Source organism: Tinamus guttatus, unplaced genomic scaffold (assembly GCF_059628265.1).
Source record: "Tinamus guttatus ecotype Peru unplaced genomic scaffold, ASM5962826v1 Tinamus_guttatus_pri_ptg000125l, whole genome shotgun sequence".
Taxonomy (NCBI): Eukaryota; Metazoa; Chordata; class Aves; order Tinamiformes; family Tinamidae; genus Tinamus; species Tinamus guttatus.
In genome coordinates this window covers 689,576-707,326 of record NW_028288659.1, presented here as the reverse complement: position 1 = coordinate 707,326, position 17,751 = coordinate 689,576, and the positions used below count along the sequence as shown (strand labels likewise).

General features: G+C 38.4%; 1 protein-coding gene across 4 annotated transcripts in view; it reads left to right on the top strand.

Annotated features, from left to right (window-relative positions):
- The window catches only part of BICD1 (BICD cargo adaptor 1), a 170,001-nt gene extending 156,201 nt beyond the window's left edge, over positions 1-13,800 (top strand). For 2 of the 4 annotated variants that reach the window (XM_088521554.1, XM_088521553.1), the window contains exons 8-9: positions 6,867-6,952; positions 13,009-13,800. In XM_088521554.1, coding sequence (XP_088377680.1) covers positions 6,867-6,952; positions 13,009-13,096 — 174 coding nt within the window. In that variant the 3' untranslated portion in view covers positions 13,097-13,800. The remainder of the gene's footprint in view (positions 1-6,866; positions 6,953-13,008) is intronic. The other 2 variants (XM_088521557.1, XM_088521556.1) reach the window with 2 other exon arrangements.
- The last annotated feature ends 3,951 nt before the right edge of the window (positions 13,801-17,751 follow it).

Sequence of the window (17,751 nt, the reverse complement as noted above, 5' to 3'; positions counted from 1 at the left end):
TTATAGTGGTACCTTATGGTGGTTGTTCCAAAGCCTACTAAAGTGCCATTCCCTCTGATTTCTTCAGGTTTGGGGTCAGGCCCTTCTTTACCCAAGAAATAGTGCAAGTATTTTTGGTTTGGCCATGTTTGTGGCCCAAAATACACCTAAAGTGTAACCTAGACACTTACGTTTCACTTATGTTGGATAATCCACAAGACAGAAGTATGATGATTTCTGTGTTTATAAAACCTTTCTTTTTGTCTTTTGAAATGCTTAAAATGTGTGTTTCTTTTAATGAATAAGTACTTCATGAATCATCAGACCTTTCTAAGCGTGCTTTCTGTGAAATGTATAATGAAAGAAAGGAACCGAATGTATGTGTGTGTGCATATATATATATTCTGCTTCTACCCATTCCCATTTCTGCTATTCTACTAACCCATTGTTTAGCTTCCAAGTAGATTTAATGAGGAATTATTTAAAGCATTCACAGAAACCATTTGAGAAAATAACATAAATGCATCATGGTATAAAAAGTCTGAAAAAAAACAACAGAGCTGGTGAGAAGTCACTTTATGTTCTTAGTTCATAATGGAGTAAAAATGTGTTTTACTAATTTTGTTAATGACTAGGAAGGGACTAGGAAGGCTTTTTTTTTTTTTTTTTTTTTTGTCCCTACTGCAGAGGACAAGTTTGACATATAGCATTGTTGTAATACTTTGAACTATCAGTCACATTATCACTGAAGCACAGGGACTGATGAGGGAGACAGCCCTTTAGGTTGAGGACAATTCAGCTATAAAAAGAAATGCAAAAATCAAGTCAATTAAAATAAAGCAAAATCAGTATTGTGCTCCACTGCAGGGCAGTAGATTAAAAAGCGAGAAAAGTCAGTGGGGGTGGGGGACATAAGAATGACTTAGTGACACAGATTTGAAAGGAGAAGCAAGGGTTACACTAGTAATTTCTGTGGAGGTAGATCATTCACAGTGTTTCTGTGAGCAAGATTTTATGAGAACAGTGCAAAGAAGGTGGTACAGTTAGAAGTGAAGCTTTTCATACAAAGGAGAGGGAGAAGTTTGTTCAAAAGAAATAATGCCATATGCTAAGCTTCCCAAAATACAACCTTTCAAATCATTTATCTGTAACACTACCATGTGAAGATGGAGGAGCCTGGAATATTGAAAAGCTGGAGTCATCTGTAAGAATGTAAGAAATGAGGCAGCTGTAAGGACCTGTTCAGACAGTCAGGCCAAGAATTCAGTCTAGAAATATGAGATTTTTATGGGCTTCGCTAGGTAGGTAGCTTCTTTCTGAAAGCAAACACCTGATAGAAGAAAGAGGCTTGTGTCAAAAGCTTGGGAATGTAGGGACAGTTGGATTTTCCTGGACAATCTGTAGAAGAAGAAAAAAGAACATGCAGGGGTGACAGAATATCTTAGGTACATCCTCCTGTTACTGTAGTGCTTATTGGTACAGTATACAGGTATTGCTGATTCCTTCTGCTGTATGTGCAAATGGGAGTTCAGCAGCACATTCACACCTCTTAACCTTTATTCTTCAAATATTTTTAGAAGACTAAAATATATGTCATGAATAATCCTTCCCCCTGCTCACCCCTGAAACAACTGCAAACTGAGATAATCTACTGAACCAAATTTCTCTGAGCATCATGTTTAAGATACGGATATCTGCAAGACTTGACGCACTGATTTCACAGTAAGCCACCTTTACACCAGAAGCGTAAATAGACCAACTTATCCACCAACTTCCAATCAACTCTTCATTATTCAGCTTAATGGGAGCAAAGCTAAAATCGAGACAGATGAGAAGCCCCAGAGACTCTGAGTACTGAAAAATGCCTGTGCTGGAGCTAATTGGCACCTGGCTAAGGTATTTTGAGGGACTGGATGATCTTTGCTTGCCACATGCCAGCCAAACCAGAGTGGCTGGCTCTGCACCATGCTCCCTGTGTGCTGCTGGCTTTGCTGCTAGGACAGCCACAGTCGGTCCTGCTTCCAGAGGAGGACACAACCAGGGTGGTGGCTCCAACATATTTGCCCCTTCCAGGAACATCCTGCAGAAACATATAGCTGCTCCAGTGTTGCATATGAGGGGCTTGCTAGATGGGACTGTGCACAGGCAGAAGTTGTGTGTTATTTCCAGACCTAAACTGACCCTGGAGACCGGAACAGGGAGTTTTCTAGTCTTTGACATGTGCGATTGTTCATGTTTTTTTTTTTACTACAGCTGTCCTCTCACCAGCTGCTGTCTGTGATAACCATTACCACTTTAAGTTCCTCTTAGGCTTGAAGAAGGTCAAAACTTTTCTGTCATTACTTAGAAAAACAGAAGTTAAAAAATGATAAATTAAACCAGCTAGTCAAATAATAGATTTTTTTTCCTCACAAAGAATAAGACAATATACATAGGAAAAAAAAAATCTTTTTTTTTTTCCATGGTCATAAAAAGTGAGCCTGTCAAAGTACGATTTAAAGACATGGCTAGAAAAATTCTCTCATCTCAGCAAAATGGGCAAATGTTTTAGTACCGCCTGCCTGGCTCTTCTTGGCATATCACATGTCTGAGTGTAAAAGCTTCCCTAATTTTCTGGTGTCCTAGTAGAGAGAATTGATTGATAGATTGTCTTTATATGACTTGCAGAGTGTGATTCAACATGTTTCTCCACAACCAGAAGACTACTGATATGGTTTTTGCCCAATACTTTAGAATCATCTTATTAGCCATTCATTCTTTCCCATTAAACATTTGTTCTTTTTTGCCTTGTCATCTCAAGGAAAAAAGCAATTCATTACCACATAATTGGAGACAGTTACTCTTTTGAAGTAAATTGTAAATAAAATCTTCATAAGGGATATTATCAAGTTTCCTAAACATCGTTTGGCGAATTCAGTTGACACTAGGTAGCATGACACAAAATGTTATTGCTGTGGATACTCCAAAACTTATAGCTAGGACGGGAGGCCTTTCTGTCAGTCTGGGCTGCTCATTGGGATACTGAGGAAAGTTTGGTTTAATAGACTTGAAAAAGCCTTAATCTTGCTTTGTGTTTTTGCCAAAAGCATTTGTTGAGAGCTTTCAGTCCCTTTAAAAATCATGTTTGGCTTGTTGTTTGACTTTCAATTTTACCCTTTCAGATAAAAGAGAATATGCTCTCTATTGAGCATAACTAGACACAGTTAAAAGTGTGTTAAATGCCAGTTGCCCATCTACAGCATCCCCTCTGCTTTGCCTTGGGCTCCATGCTACTCTTGGACTTTGACAGCAGTAAGAGGAGAGCAGGAGCAGAGTGTAAGTGCCAAAACGTACTGAAATGTTCCCATGTATTGTGCTGGGTCGAGCAGGTGGGACTAAAAATGCTTGTGCATAGTGTTTTTACTGGGGACATTGCTGGTGTCAGCAGCAGGCCTGCTCTCTCTCCGGCCCCAGCAAGGCTGTGTTGAGCAGAGTCGCCCAGTTCCTAGCCCGGAGGGCAGAGCACACCTTGTGACACTAGGGAAGCGCATTGTCCTGGGGCCTGAGCCGGAGGGAGGAACAGGAAAAACAGAAAAGCGGCAGTAGTGCATTCAGTCCTCATATGACATCGGTAACTTTAATGAGTCTGGTATTCTTAATGGTCTTACACTAGGGGCTGATTAACTGAATTAGGACTGGGCACAAAATACTTAAGCAAAATCAGCATGGGCTAATCTGTGAGACAGGGAATCTCTGAGCCTGTTGCATGTCTACAACTAGCTAAATGGCTGAACTGGAAGCAACTGAATAATATGAGCAGGCCCAGTAGTGAGAGTTAGGTCCCAAAAGATGCTACATTGAGTTTTGTAGGTGTTTCCTGCCTGACTCAGCATAGTTTCAAGTCTTGCTGAATTCAGTGAAGCCTGGGATATGGCACTTCTGTGCAGAATAGCTCCTCTTTGCACTCTGTGGTGCAATGCTCATGGAATTTCGTGTCTCTGTTGTAGATTCACAGGATTCCATAAGAGGCTTCTTCATGAGATCAGTTACACGATTCCCTGCCCTGTGGTCGTTTATTTCCTCACAGCAGCTGGAGAGGAGAGAAATGAGATAGTCTGTTTTTAAAAACTTTATTAACCATTATGTTGATGTTCATCTCTGCAGACTTTCAAGAAAGTACAGTCTGTATTTGCTCCCCAGATGTCTTCTACATAGATGACAAACTGTCCTTTCACTCAACAGCTTGACTGGCACTCCCTCAGTTGAAAAATATTAGGAACAGGCCTGTTCCAATGTAATCATTTTCTCCTAGTATAGGAGAGCGTATCTTTCTTTCCTTGTCTTTGTGGTATATGACATTGACCACAGGCTCAGAAAAGACATCTTTGAAACTCTTGATCTTCAGCAGAACGTTTCAGAAAGAAACAATCATTTACTTGATTGAGGCAGGGGTTCCTTAGCAGAACGAGAGGACCAAATGCAGTTTTCACCTTTAAACACAATATAACAAGAAGTCATTTTATGACTGTCATGTCATTAGAGAAGATAGGAACAAATCCTCCAAACTTTGAAAGGATTAAATATAAAAGGAATAAATTTAGTTCTAGCACGTCTGCCTGAATATGAGTAGAACTAAGCCTCTGAATCTTTTCGAATTTGTAATGTATATGTTTAAGCCATGTGCGTTGTGCTTAGCTCTTCCTAGCATAATCCTCAAATTTCAGTCCTGGAGGATGTAGGAGGAAAATTCAGCCATTTAAAGCCATGTAGATCATTAAATTTCATACTGATATAGCACACTGTGAGCCAGACTGTGAGTATTGCTGATGCTAAGTAGAGCTCTTTCATGTGAAGTCCAGGGAATTTGCTCACATCAAATAGTCATTATTCAGGTTGCATAATGTTTGCAGGGTCTAGCTCCCTATTCATTCATTCTGCTAAATCTGGCAGATGAAGACCTATCATAAAATGTTTGCAGGATGGCTGAGATATTAGAATAGGATCATAAATCAGACATTTGCATTGTTTCTGGCAAAGCCTGTCAGAACAATTTCCTCTTCATTTATGAAACCTGTCCACACCACTTCATCACCCAGTCTTCAGTCTTCCTTTTCTCACTGACTGCTTTCTATAATTCGTCAGGGACAACTTTGCCTTGGATTGCTGCAAACTAGTTAATTTAGAATAAGAAATTAAAAAGAAAATAAAAGATTTAACTTTAAGTTCTCTTCTGCAGTTAGCTGGCTCTGTCCCTATCAAGCACCTTTGCTTGTAATGATTGTTTTGCTGAAGTGATAGATCTCTGTTTGCGGCTTAGGTATGCAAACTATGGTATTTCTGTGCTAGAAGACATAGTAAGACCAAGAGCGGGCATCACAAGATGTGTAAGAATGGCATTGTCCTTCCTTATTCCATTTCTGCCTATTGACACAATGGTACAAGCTGAAATTGTGCCTATATTTTTTTACAATGTACATACCTGCGCACTTGGAAATCAGTCCAAAATCACCACGTACCAGCTGAGGCAGGAAGTAGGGAGCGATTTGGGTGCACTTGCCTCCACCCACAGGAGGTCAGCATAGATCTTCCTAGGAAGTAGCATTCTGGGCCTGGCTCTGTGTCACTATGAAGGTGTTCTGCTCTGCGTTGCACTTGATGTCATCTCAAAAACCTTTACAAGCATTGCTACAGGCCCCTTCACTTGAGTTATGCGAAGAAGAGAAGTGAATTTTGGAAAGCAAATGTACTTGAAAGAGAAAAGATGGTCACTGGTGTTGAACTTCAAATAGCAACTAATTTAAAAAAAAAAATTCCTTCCTAATTGGTGAGGTCTAGTCAGCTCATTTTTAAGACCAGCAAGTTCTTTCCCCTGAAGAGTTAGGTTCAGAGTCAAGCTGTAGCAGTCAGAGAGGTTGCTAGCTCTGCAAATGCTGGTGGAGACAAAAACTAATGTCCGTGTGATTTCCAGCTGGTTAGAATTTCATCCATAGACTTTAATGTCTGAAAGGCCCCTGACAACTGTGCTTTCGGACAGGCTGAATCATGCAGACCATTGGAAGTGCACATAATTTCTATCATGGAGGGCCAGGCTGATGTGGTGAAAGTTAGGCAAATGCTGAGATCTTGAAATCTAGCTAGGACTAGTGAGCTAGGAGCTAGGGTTGTGTCTCGTTCAAACACTTTTCTGAAGTTCCTCAAATAATTTAGAATTTAAAACTGTTGTTTTTTATTTAGTATATTTAAAATATCATGGTAAAAACATAGCAACAAAGGATTAATTGGCCTTGCTTCTATTAAATTAAGGACTGCAATATAACTTTGCAAGTGATTTGTGTGAAAACTGCTTTGCCAGAGAACTGATAAAATAGTCTAGACAAAACAGTGAAAACCAGCTGCATCAATTCTTCCCTTTTTATATACAAAATAATCTCATGGGCCCTGTTTAGAAGATGTAAACTTCTTACAAACTTTTCCTCAAGGACTATAATAAGATGACATCTATAATTGCAAGATATAAGATCCCTGGAGAAATTTGGAGTAGCTTTGTTGACCCTTTTTATATTAGATGTAAGGCAAATAGTTGTATTCCTCACCTGCAGAAGAATGATGGATATAAAGGTTGAATCTAGATTCTGAGTATGACCTGTTATTGCCGTCAGTTCAATCAAAACATTTGCCAATCTTTAGAAAACACAACAATGATTTTGCTGCTACCTGCAGAGAGAAAGATGCCAACAACTATTGTTATTACTATCAGGGAGAAAAAAAAAAAAAAAAAAGTATTTCTGTCAGATAAGGAACCAAGCAAACATTCCTCACTAAATCTCTCCATCAGATGCATAGCCTGTGTTCTACTGTTACTAACCCCTTGCTCTGTAATCTCTCTGTATATATGTCTAATTTATCAGTTTCTTGTAGATTGTCAGCAGCCTGCTGCCTCCATACCGCCACACGGCTCACAACTAGCCAGGGGGCCAGATTGCCAGACTGTCAGGTAAACTCAACTAACTCTTTTCTCTTTGCACATAGCTGCATGTTATAGCAAGTCTGCAACTCCCCTTGCCTTCCTTATAGAAAAGCCCTTCCCGTCTGTATAAGTCTTCACTACTGGACAACTTCTAACAACTTGAGGGGTGATGGTAATTCTGCAGTGACAGTATAGACATGAATCACAAAATACAGGCACCTACAGCTGTGTAAAAATATGGGCAAGGATGCAAAACAGAATCTTGCAATACTTGTATTTATTTTGTATTCAGACATTTTCTCAGTGGTGTCAAACAATAGTGATTTTATTTTCTTGCTAGATAAATTTATTAAGTAGAGGGGCTTTTGATTTTAGGGTTAGCTGCAGGCTCTCATTTTACAAGATAGTAGTTTAAAGGCACTGGAGGGGTTTTAGCAGGCAGATTGCTCTCCTGATGCAGGGAACTCTCTCCCACTGCAGTGGGCAGTACAAAGGCCAAATCTGCTTCTGAGACAGTTGAATAAAGCATATCAGGCCAAAAAAAAAAAAGTTAATACTTCACAATACTTTTTAAATCAGTTCTCTATATATTCTGTGTATATATTCATCTATGAACATAGCTTCTCATTTGAAATAGCTTGAATTGTTTTTAGCTTGATATATACAGACTAATGTGATCTAAATAACAAAGAAATTCCCCCTCCCCACTGATACCTCTGGCTTATATGAGTCTGCAATAAGCAGGCTGGGTGGTGGTTGTGATATTGCTTGCAGTCAGTCACACTGGGCACAAATTCTGCTAGGTCACAGGTAGCTCCTCAGCGACCTTGAGACAGCACCTTAATTTGTGCCCCTCTTATTGCCTGTATGTGGAAGTATTATTAAATTATTTACTACATACAGGAATTATAAATATTGAATAATATTTGTAATCAAAAACTTGTGAAAGTTCTTTATAAACAGTAAGTACCACTTATCAGTTTGGAGTATTATAGCACAATGAAAGAAATTACTAGGTCCATTTAAAATCCCTTTAAAGTGTTTTCTGCTGTGTTTTAGATGTGTTTTAGTATCTTTGATACTGGTAATAGCATTAGATAGTAGCTTTGAGTGTAGGAAGATTCAATATCTTCAATATCAATAATTCAGGGACAAGAGAGTCATGTTCAAGAAGCTTTTCATGCCACATTTCCAAACCAAATAGAACGGCATAGGAAATAGTAGTCATAATTAAATGCATGGTTCAATACTTCAGAAATTTAATCAGTCATCCTACGCACAATATGTACCATATGCTTAGTTTAACTGTTGACCTTTAAATGGCCATCAGTTTTATCAGGGGATTGATACTCCTCTGGTTAAGTGAAAATAGCCACTGCTTTTTGACGAGTTACCTATGATGCCTTGCTTGTCTCAGCCACATAGCTGCAGAGCCTCCTAAAGCAGTGAAGGCTAGCAATAGAGTTTATAGAAGTCACCATGATGGCATGAGTTCGTGAGTGCTTTAAATGAAATCTGCAGTCAAATCTAAAGGCATGTAAAGAAGCACTTAGATTTGCTGAGGTTCAGATTTACCAAATCCAGGAGAGGAAGAAGACAGGAGACTGTAATGTTCTTCTGGATCTTCTGATCATTCCTAAAATATAACACACGTGTCCTCAGTTGTGCAACGAGCCCAAATGATGCAGATTAAAATTGTGCCCTGTCCTAAAGTCACCCATTTTAAGAGAGAGGTATGTTTGCTTTTTAAGTCTCTATTATCACTCTTGCAGTAATGTGACACCTCTCTCTCTCTATATATATATATATATATCTCACATATGGAGAGTTTTACCTAATTCATTATCTATACTGAACTTTAAATGGGACTTGTCTATCTCTGTGAGTTATCTAGTAATTATGAAAATGCAGTGATTTTAGTGTATAAGTTTTCGTGAATCACACGGGATAAGCTGAGAACAGATTCAGGCCAAATCAGATCTCAGTGCTGATGCGAGAGGAACATCAACTTCAGTCTTTTCACTGTCTGAATAATTAATTTAGAATTTGATCTGGAGATTCTCTTGAGAAAAGCTCTTCCAAGTAAACTAATTAGACATTGCATGAAAATCTAACTGTGCTTTCCATGCATCACCTCAGTTTCTAGATCCAAGATCATGTGGCAAGCAAGCAAACGTAGGCAGATCCAGGAGATTGCTGGGTAGTGTCATCATGTTCCACTCCTCCTGCCATCACCTGTAGTCTCCTGTCTGATAAACTATAGTGAACAAGATTAAAATATAATCCCATTCCTATAATCCAAAATTTAAAAGGGTGTGTCTTTGGGCTGTATTCAAGCTCTGCTCTATTTGATCTAGTGAAAACCTCTTATTCCTTATCAAAAGACAGTAGCTAGTTAACTATAAAAAAATACCAATAGTGTAGATAAAATTAATGTGCATCATTTTATAAGGCATTTCATATAAAAAGGAAATAAATAAAAATAAGATAAAATATTACTGCATGCAAAATGGTTCCATTCTGCAAATAGCACTAATTCATTTGTATTTCCCTGTGCTGACTTGTTATAGCTACAATCTATGCTAGAAAATATTGCATGTGAATGACACTTTTAAGAAAGGAAAGCGCACTTACTAACACTGATGAACTCTGCATGATTCTATCAGATTGATTTTAAAAATACGTGTTTGCATTTTGAGTGCCGGGAGCAAAAACTGCTTGAAAACAGACAATAATGCTAACAAAAAAATACACAGACCTTCATCAACTCAATGACTAGATTCGCAAATGATACCAGCCATTATACAAAGGTCTACAAAAATGTTTATTAAAACCCGTGCTTTAAGAGCAGCACCTATCCTATGTGTGGACCATAATAATATTCTCACTTATTCCCAGTTAATAGCCAGCAGTTTCAGGTTCCTCCTTGCCTTTCTCTTGTTTCGTGTTCTTACTCCACCTGCCATCCCCTATGACCTGCAGCCTTCCATGTGTGCCTGATCACTGAACTCCAGGACCTGCTGCCACCTCACCATAAAAAGCTCTTGCGCTGCTTGCCGTGTGTCACTTGCTGATTCTGCCTGGTGGATGATGCATTTTCTGTTCTCACACTGCCGTGGCAATCTCTCTTACTGAACTCAATATATTGCTTTCCCGGTGAGAGGATGGTTTAACAACGGAGTGTTAGCATAAATACTCTGTGGAGGGTATATATATGTTGCTGCAAAGGTGTCTGTACTGATAACCTCATGATTTATTTTTTCTCTTCCTAATGCCCCTAATGTTTATTATTGGTTGAAAAGGGAATGGTGAGAGCAAATTTCATATTTATTCTGTCCTATAGAAGTGTGCTTGTGTTTCAAAGTGAGAAGCAACACAGAATTACTGAGAAAATGAATGGGATGATAAGCAAAGTGTTTCCTAATCTCAGCAGATTGTGGAACAGTTTGTATGACAATATCTTCAGTTGGCACTGATTTTGTATTGAAGGTGGTGCCAGAACATTAATATGAGTAGGCATAAATATATACAGGTGAATCTTACCTTTCAAAGAGGCCCTGTTTCAGGCCATTTCTGCCCATAATTAATCCTAATGATGGCCGTTTCCTCACCAGTCCTCTCACCTGAAGCATAAACATCTTGTGCTGTTTATTTTAAAAGTTAAGGTGCAAGCCCTGAAAGGCAAATGAAAGATGCATGTCAAATTTTCCATTCCTTTTTGATAACCACAGAAGTCTTCGAAGGAAGAGGTGGGCGAGCAAGAAGAAGAAGCGCAGCCTTTGTAGGGCAAGCACGACCCTAAAGTTGCAATTCACTTTATTTCTCTTAAAGACTTTAGTGCTTTGCCTAAACCTATCTTGAAAAAGTAAGAAATGCTGAAGCCTGGAGCTGGCTCTTGATGGGTGAAAAATTTTTAGAGTAGATAAAGATCTTTGGGTCCCTCTCCAGTGACTTTTGACACACTCATTTGAGCATGGTAGGCAAAGATCTCATTCAGATCCCACTTCGGGTGCTGTGTCTGTATCTGCACGCTGTGCAATGCAGTAGAACGAAAGAAAGATTACAATCATGGAAAGAAATGCCTAGAGAAGACATGTTTCTTTGATGTTCTCTCAAGATTTTTGTTTAAACCAATCCAGCTACTAAAATTCAGGAAAATACTCTGTTGAATATTTATGTCTATTTACTTAGACTTAGTCTAACACCTATGCCTAAGTGCTCTAAATCTGAGCTGTAGAAACTGAGGAGTCATAGTCCTAAAAAGCAGTAAGTACTTTCTGAACAACATACAGAGCTGAGAATAAAGCAAAACTTGAGAGGAGCAGAGCACCTGCAACCCACGCTGACCAGGCATTCTGAAGTCAGCCATCTACTCTCTGGGAGCGTAAATGTGAAACAATCAAACTTAAGGTGTGTAAATTCATGATCTTCAAATAAGTCAGTGGTGCAAGGACTCTCAAATCCTGCTGAGCTATAAATGCCTATCTATTTGTCATCATGATCTACTAAGCTCCTCTAATTTGAGAGAGAAAAAAAAAATTATTCCAGTTTAGTTTCTTAACACCGATGGTAGACAGTTGTTTTTCTCCTCAAAAAATGCAATGTCATTTCTTTGTTTTCCTCATTTTAAATGCTATATGTATAACTACAGATGTTTGCAGTACCTCCGGCATTTCCAATTGCAGATTTTAAAATCTCTCTGGCATTTCAGATTAATTCATTTTTAGCAGTAGACTAATTGCTTTCCTTTCAACATTCTCATAGTCTGTACTAGAGAGATAATATGCAAAAGAATGGTTTCTAAAGGATGGAAAATGAAAAAAGCAATTTTCCTGAGGACAGGAACATAAATGATTGTGCTTTACCATATACACACTGCTGAGCTTGGAATAACTCCAAGATTGTAAAATATATGAGACTTTAAGAAAATAAAAAATCTTCCCAGTCACATATAAGTACTGCAGTTGTTTATAAATTGTATTTATTTGCATTCTGTTTTGGCATTCTCGTTTGCCATGTGCTTTCCTTGAAAGATCAGTGGCTGCTGCTCAACTCCCCATTCGCTCCATGAGCTGCCGTTCACCCTTGTAAAAGTGAGCAGCCCATGGCTGAGGAGCCATAGCAGACGTGAACCGAAGCTGGGCCTGCGTTGCACGTCCCAGTGTAGTGTGGCTAACTGAGCTAGCTCTAAATGAGCAAAACGGAGAAAGTGAAGTTTTCTAGAGGAGGATCCTGGAGCTCTCCAAGGGTACATCTCCATCCTTGCAGCACCAAGAAGTGAGGTGTTCTTCTGGCAACTGGACCTTATCTTGGTGCTGCCACAGCTAGGCTGTTCTCGTACCAGACCCAGCCTGCTGAAAGCTAGTGCAGACTTCTCTGTGTTACACGATGGTGTGCACTGCCTATAAATGCATCTGTGCACGTTTAGAGGTTTAGGGGGTGCATGCTGTTTTCAGAGCAGTCCTTTATGGAAAAACAATCAAGTCATATTATGGAATTGAAGAGGATTCAAGGAGCACACTGAAAAAAAATAAGAACCTTTGGAAGTGGTGAATTACAAGCTGTATAATGGTTATGTTACCTGCTGAGGATGATTGCCCTATGTTTATATGCACATAATAGTTGATAGATTGCATTCAGTAAGAGACCGTGTTTTCACAAAGTGATGAAACCTGATTTCCCAACTGTGACTTTTCTTCATTTAGAACAGTTAACTGGTTGCATATAAAAAAATTTTAATACTCAACATTAAAAATGACACTTATACTTTGCCCTTTAAATGCACTTCCTTATTTTGCGCATGCATTAATTTCTCCATTCTTCATCAAGGCATGCAAAAAGCAGTTATATACATGAACTGGCAAGCAGAATATCTGCAGCATTTCATGTATATGTCCAGGTGTCACTGAACGCTTGTGCACTGAGGATTTCCTTATCTGTACTGTGTATCTGAGGATGCATCTGTAGAGATGAGGTTTCATCACCGTCTGGAGTTTATTTCCATTGGTGTACTGTTTACATACGCATATGAAAAGCTTGCTTTGTTTTTTAAGACTCTTTTCTCTTTTCTTTTCAATTTTCAGTCCTAATGCTCTTGCAGAAGAGCAGCCACATTCCAGCTCTCAGTGTGCCCCTCTCAACTGTCTCTCTAAGCCTTCTCCTTACCCCTAATCTTCATATGCAACGTAAAAGAAAATGCAAACAGAGCGGAGTTGGTGCAACAAGGGGTCGGGTTGTTCCCAGTGAGCCGGCACACAATCCTGCCTTGTTGCTGCGTTGACAAGCCTGGATTCAAATCCACTCTTCTGGCATTGGAGGGAAGGTTGAGAAGAAGAACACAAAGCACAGAGCCCAACCTATCAAGAAGACTTTTTATGGTTCCTCTGATTGTATCCAAAATTTGCTATCACAATTACAGTGTAGCGAAATTTAACATCCTGACAAAATGTTCCTCCCAGCTGCTTGGCTTTACCTCTGGAATACTGAGAGACTTAAGCCAGTATTTAACAAAGTATGTTACAAAAATTCTACCCTCCCATCCTGTAAATTCAGCCATAGGAACCAGTTCAGATTTCCTTTTGTCATTAAGGGTGTGGTATTTATTTCTTACTTTGTTTGCACCATAATTTTGTGTTTATAAAATACAGTCTTTTTTGAGAGAGTTGTATTTAATTCATTTTATTTTTAAAAAAAAACAAGCAGAAATAGCTTAAGTGAAGAATGACTGAGTTAATATTAAAAAAAGAAGCTTGTTGCGTTGGCCAGTATGTGGTCAACTTGTATTGCACAAACATGTTGGAAATGGGTTGAATTGGAAAGTTAACATGACTGTATATTTTGCTGCTGCACTGATATTGTTTATGCACTTATTTTCTAATTCTTATTACGCTGGCTTCTGGTTTTGTTTTTTTTTTTTTTTTTTTTTTTTTTTTTGTAGCTTTTCACTGAAAGGTAATTATTAAGCCTAAGAAGGAGATGAAAGGGTGGTATTGACTTGTTTTCAACTGTTTGCTCGCATCGTAATTATATTTTTGCATTTCAGACAAGTAGATGAATTGGTGCTGTTTTTTGGAGTTACTTTCTATTTGGTGTCTGAGAAAGAATATCTAAAACAAGTTAAATGTTGTGTGCTAATTAAAAACATTCTTTCCTCCTGCTCCCACATTCAGGATACTAGCTCGAGGCCTTACCGTGAAAGGCTAGTATGAATGGCCAAGTTGTGTGCAGTTAGTGTGAAGTATTCTGTGGTGAAATAACTCCTGCAGGTGAGGGTAACGGTGTGGATCAATGTTAGTAGGATTGTACTATAGTGCATTTTTTCCTTGCCAAAAATCGACAGATCCAGAACCTTAGCTCATGTCAGTTTATGACAAATACTCAGGTGATCTACGCTACACAGATCCTACTGCAACAGTGCACAGTGTTCCTAGGTAAAGATTCTTTCCTGCAAAAGCTGAATATTTTTTTTAATAGTGGATTTCAGAACAAAATCAAGGATTGCAGAATTTATTTTGCACAATACCTGACAGCAAGGCAAGTGGCTAAGCAGGGTGTAGTGCTTTAGCAGCTGGGGGCTTCCCGTATGGTTTTCCAATAGAAAATAAGTCCTCAATACTGCCCACTTGTTGGTTATTAGCAGACTCCTTGCTCTTCGTCAGGTGGCCTTAATTTCTTTACAGATGAAAGGTTTAGGTTTTTCCACATCACTTTCTTCCTTCTCTGCAGCATAAGAATGACGTGTATGCTCCAAAGACAGCACAGCCTCAAGCGCAGAGCAGTTGAAAAAAAAATGCTGCAGAGACAGTTGGAATAATTCCTTCATATTTTTGCCTCTATCTGAGAAAACAAACTCAGCTGTCTGTTATTAACAGTGCTAACCAAATGTTGTGATATACAGAGCATCAGCAGAGGAAAGAATCAGTGACCAATCAGTGTGCCTCAGTATCATTATCACCATAGTACCAGTAATGAAGGTGCTGTAAATAGAAATACTCTATGTACTCAACAGTGTATGTCATGTAACCTTGGCAAAGCAGCCGAGCTATCGCAACGAAGTATTCAGAGTCAGAGGTGGAGAAAATAGCAGCAAGCCGATATCAAATTCTGATCAGATCAAACAGATAACACTGGGCAGTGGTTCTGCTTAGGTTTCCGTGCAGTTCACGTGATTCTTGTGTACATTTACATAACTATTTACTATCATACTTAATCTACATGTTGTATTGTCATAGGAAAGTCAAGTAAAACTTGTTTAGCTCTATCATATTTTTGGCACTGAAATTAGCTGCTATTTTGATTTTTACTGAAGAAACGTTTTTCCTGAGGCAAATGTTGCCTTTAAAAAGCGTCTCCAAATTCCTGATCTTACCAGACTGCTGCATTAATACTCCACAGTGGTGATGTCTATGTCCAACAAAGACAGCTACTGTGTATTGTTCAGTGGGGAAAGAATTTGCATTGCACATTGAATACAGTTACTGCAAGCTTTACTTGGAATATTTTTACCTATTTTCATATCCAAACCAAACATTTTTCCCTCAATATAAAAGTTAAAATTCACCAGAAATTCAGTGATACATATACATATTCTTTCAATGTATAAATTTGTTGGAAAAAAAAAAATCTCGTATTGGAATATTTGTTTAGTAATATATTTGTTTCCAATTGTGATTTGCAAAATATTGAAATATTGTGCTGGTATATCCATGTGGATCAAGAGTTACAGAACAGCATCCAGTGGTTTAGAGATTGTGGCCATGTTTTATAGAAATCATTGGGTTTATTACATTTTTTATTCTCTTAAGCTTTACACTCTTCATTTTTTAATTTTTCAATTTATATTTTTAATATAATAAGACATAAATGTTGGAAAATTAAGAAAACTAAGCAGCTTCAATGTACAGATGACTATTATTATTGCATTGTAAGTTATAAAACTGTGTAGGTCCCCAGGACAGCTTTTGTCAGTTATTCGGTACAAAATAAAATATATATCTTGAACCTGAGATGATAAACTCTTCTGTATTGTTTTATGACTGATAACTTACAACTCTTTGAGAGATTTCATAGGAAGTATTCACATACAGAGAAAAATGAACAAAAGCATGTTTTTTTAAGGCTTGCAAAATACTGCACTTCACCCATTTAGAATTAATTTCCAATATGTTGATAACTGTTCTGATTTTTAAAGCTTAAAAAATAATAATAATAAAAGATGCACATATTTTCTAAGCATCAGATCTACTTAAAAAAATGCTGAAGTGTGTCCTACACAAGAAAAGTGATTTTCATATCCTGCTCTGGCTTTCATTTCTGCAATGCAGCTTTTGTTCTGTAGCAGGGCCTTGAAATTTCTTTAGGTTTGGATTAATCTGTTCAGATCTGGAGCACTCTGTTTTGGGCTTTATTTTCCCGCACAGGGGAAAATGAGTATTCCTTGTTCATTTACATGATCCCCTTCTGGAAATTAAGTTTATAGGAAATGTGTGAGATAACAAAACAAATGGATAGATTGAAATATAAGGGGGAGAAGAGGATGAACAAGAAATTGTAAAATGTCATAGTATGAAAAATATATTTTCTATTAGCCAGAAGGTAAATGGAAGCTTTTCCAGAAAGAGGAAATACTGTCGTTTCTCATGCTAACCATACAGAAGTTTCTGCCTTCTAGATGAAAGGAATACTTGGATTCTTTCTGTTTGATCTGATTGACAGGCTGGCATCTCTGCGCTTGCCCCATTCAGATTTTTCCCAGTAAATTAGTGTAATCATAGCTATACAGTAGGGTTCATAGAATGAAGCTATCATTAAGGCAACACTGCAAGTTTCAATGCCAAGATGACTTTCAGTTTCCTTTCGATTAAAAAGCATTCTGAAATCGTTTCAGCCATTTGCCGTATTTAAGTGTAAACAAAAAGGAAATTATATTATGAAATACAATCTAGACCTCACGAGTGAAGGCTGCTCATGATAATTATGTTGCAAATGCTTAAGCCCAGCTGTCAGGAAAGCAGGACCCACAGGGGCTGACCCCACAAGCCGGGGGCTGTATGATACCAACCACAGCGCTCAAAGCGCAGCGCGGAAGTCAGTAGGGGCAGTGCTGCCCATTCCAGTAGAGCAGTGTGAAGATCATCACAAGATGGAGATCGTATCAGCCCCTTGGAGAGCTGTTTCTTTCCTAGGTGGAAAATGCACATCTGCAGAGGGTACAGTGAACTTCCTCCTGTACTTTACCAGTCTTTGCTTGACAACGGCAGGGACTGATGTTTTACCTTTGAAGCATGATCGCTGCTATAGTTACCTCTTAAACAATTACAGTGATCACTTCAGTTCCTTTTCGTTGTGTGTGCAGTGCATCTGAAAGGGATATACAATATTCAGAGGTTTTTTTTTTAACCATTGGGAGTTGTTTTTTTTTTTTAACAGAGTTAAGCACCTGTGGGAAAGAAACAAAAAAGCAATTGCCTTTCGCCTTAAGGCACGAATGCATCTAAATATGCAATGTAAAATGCGTGCATGAGATTCTTAACATCATGTAGCTTTTCCATATTCATGATTAAGATAGCAAATTCTTATTTATTGTGTGATATGCATATTCCTCATGTTAGAAAGGCAAGAAGACTATCACACAGAGTCTGTATCTTTCATTCTGAGATGCAGGGCTTAAATCCATGTTGGATTTTAATCTGTTTCCTGTGGAGTTCTTGAAAATCCCCTCTAACAAATGTAACACCGCCCAAATAACAGACTGATAAGAGGTTAGGGAAAAATCCTCTGTTCCATGACTGGAGTTAATGTGCAGGAAGACTCTGGGTGATAGGGCC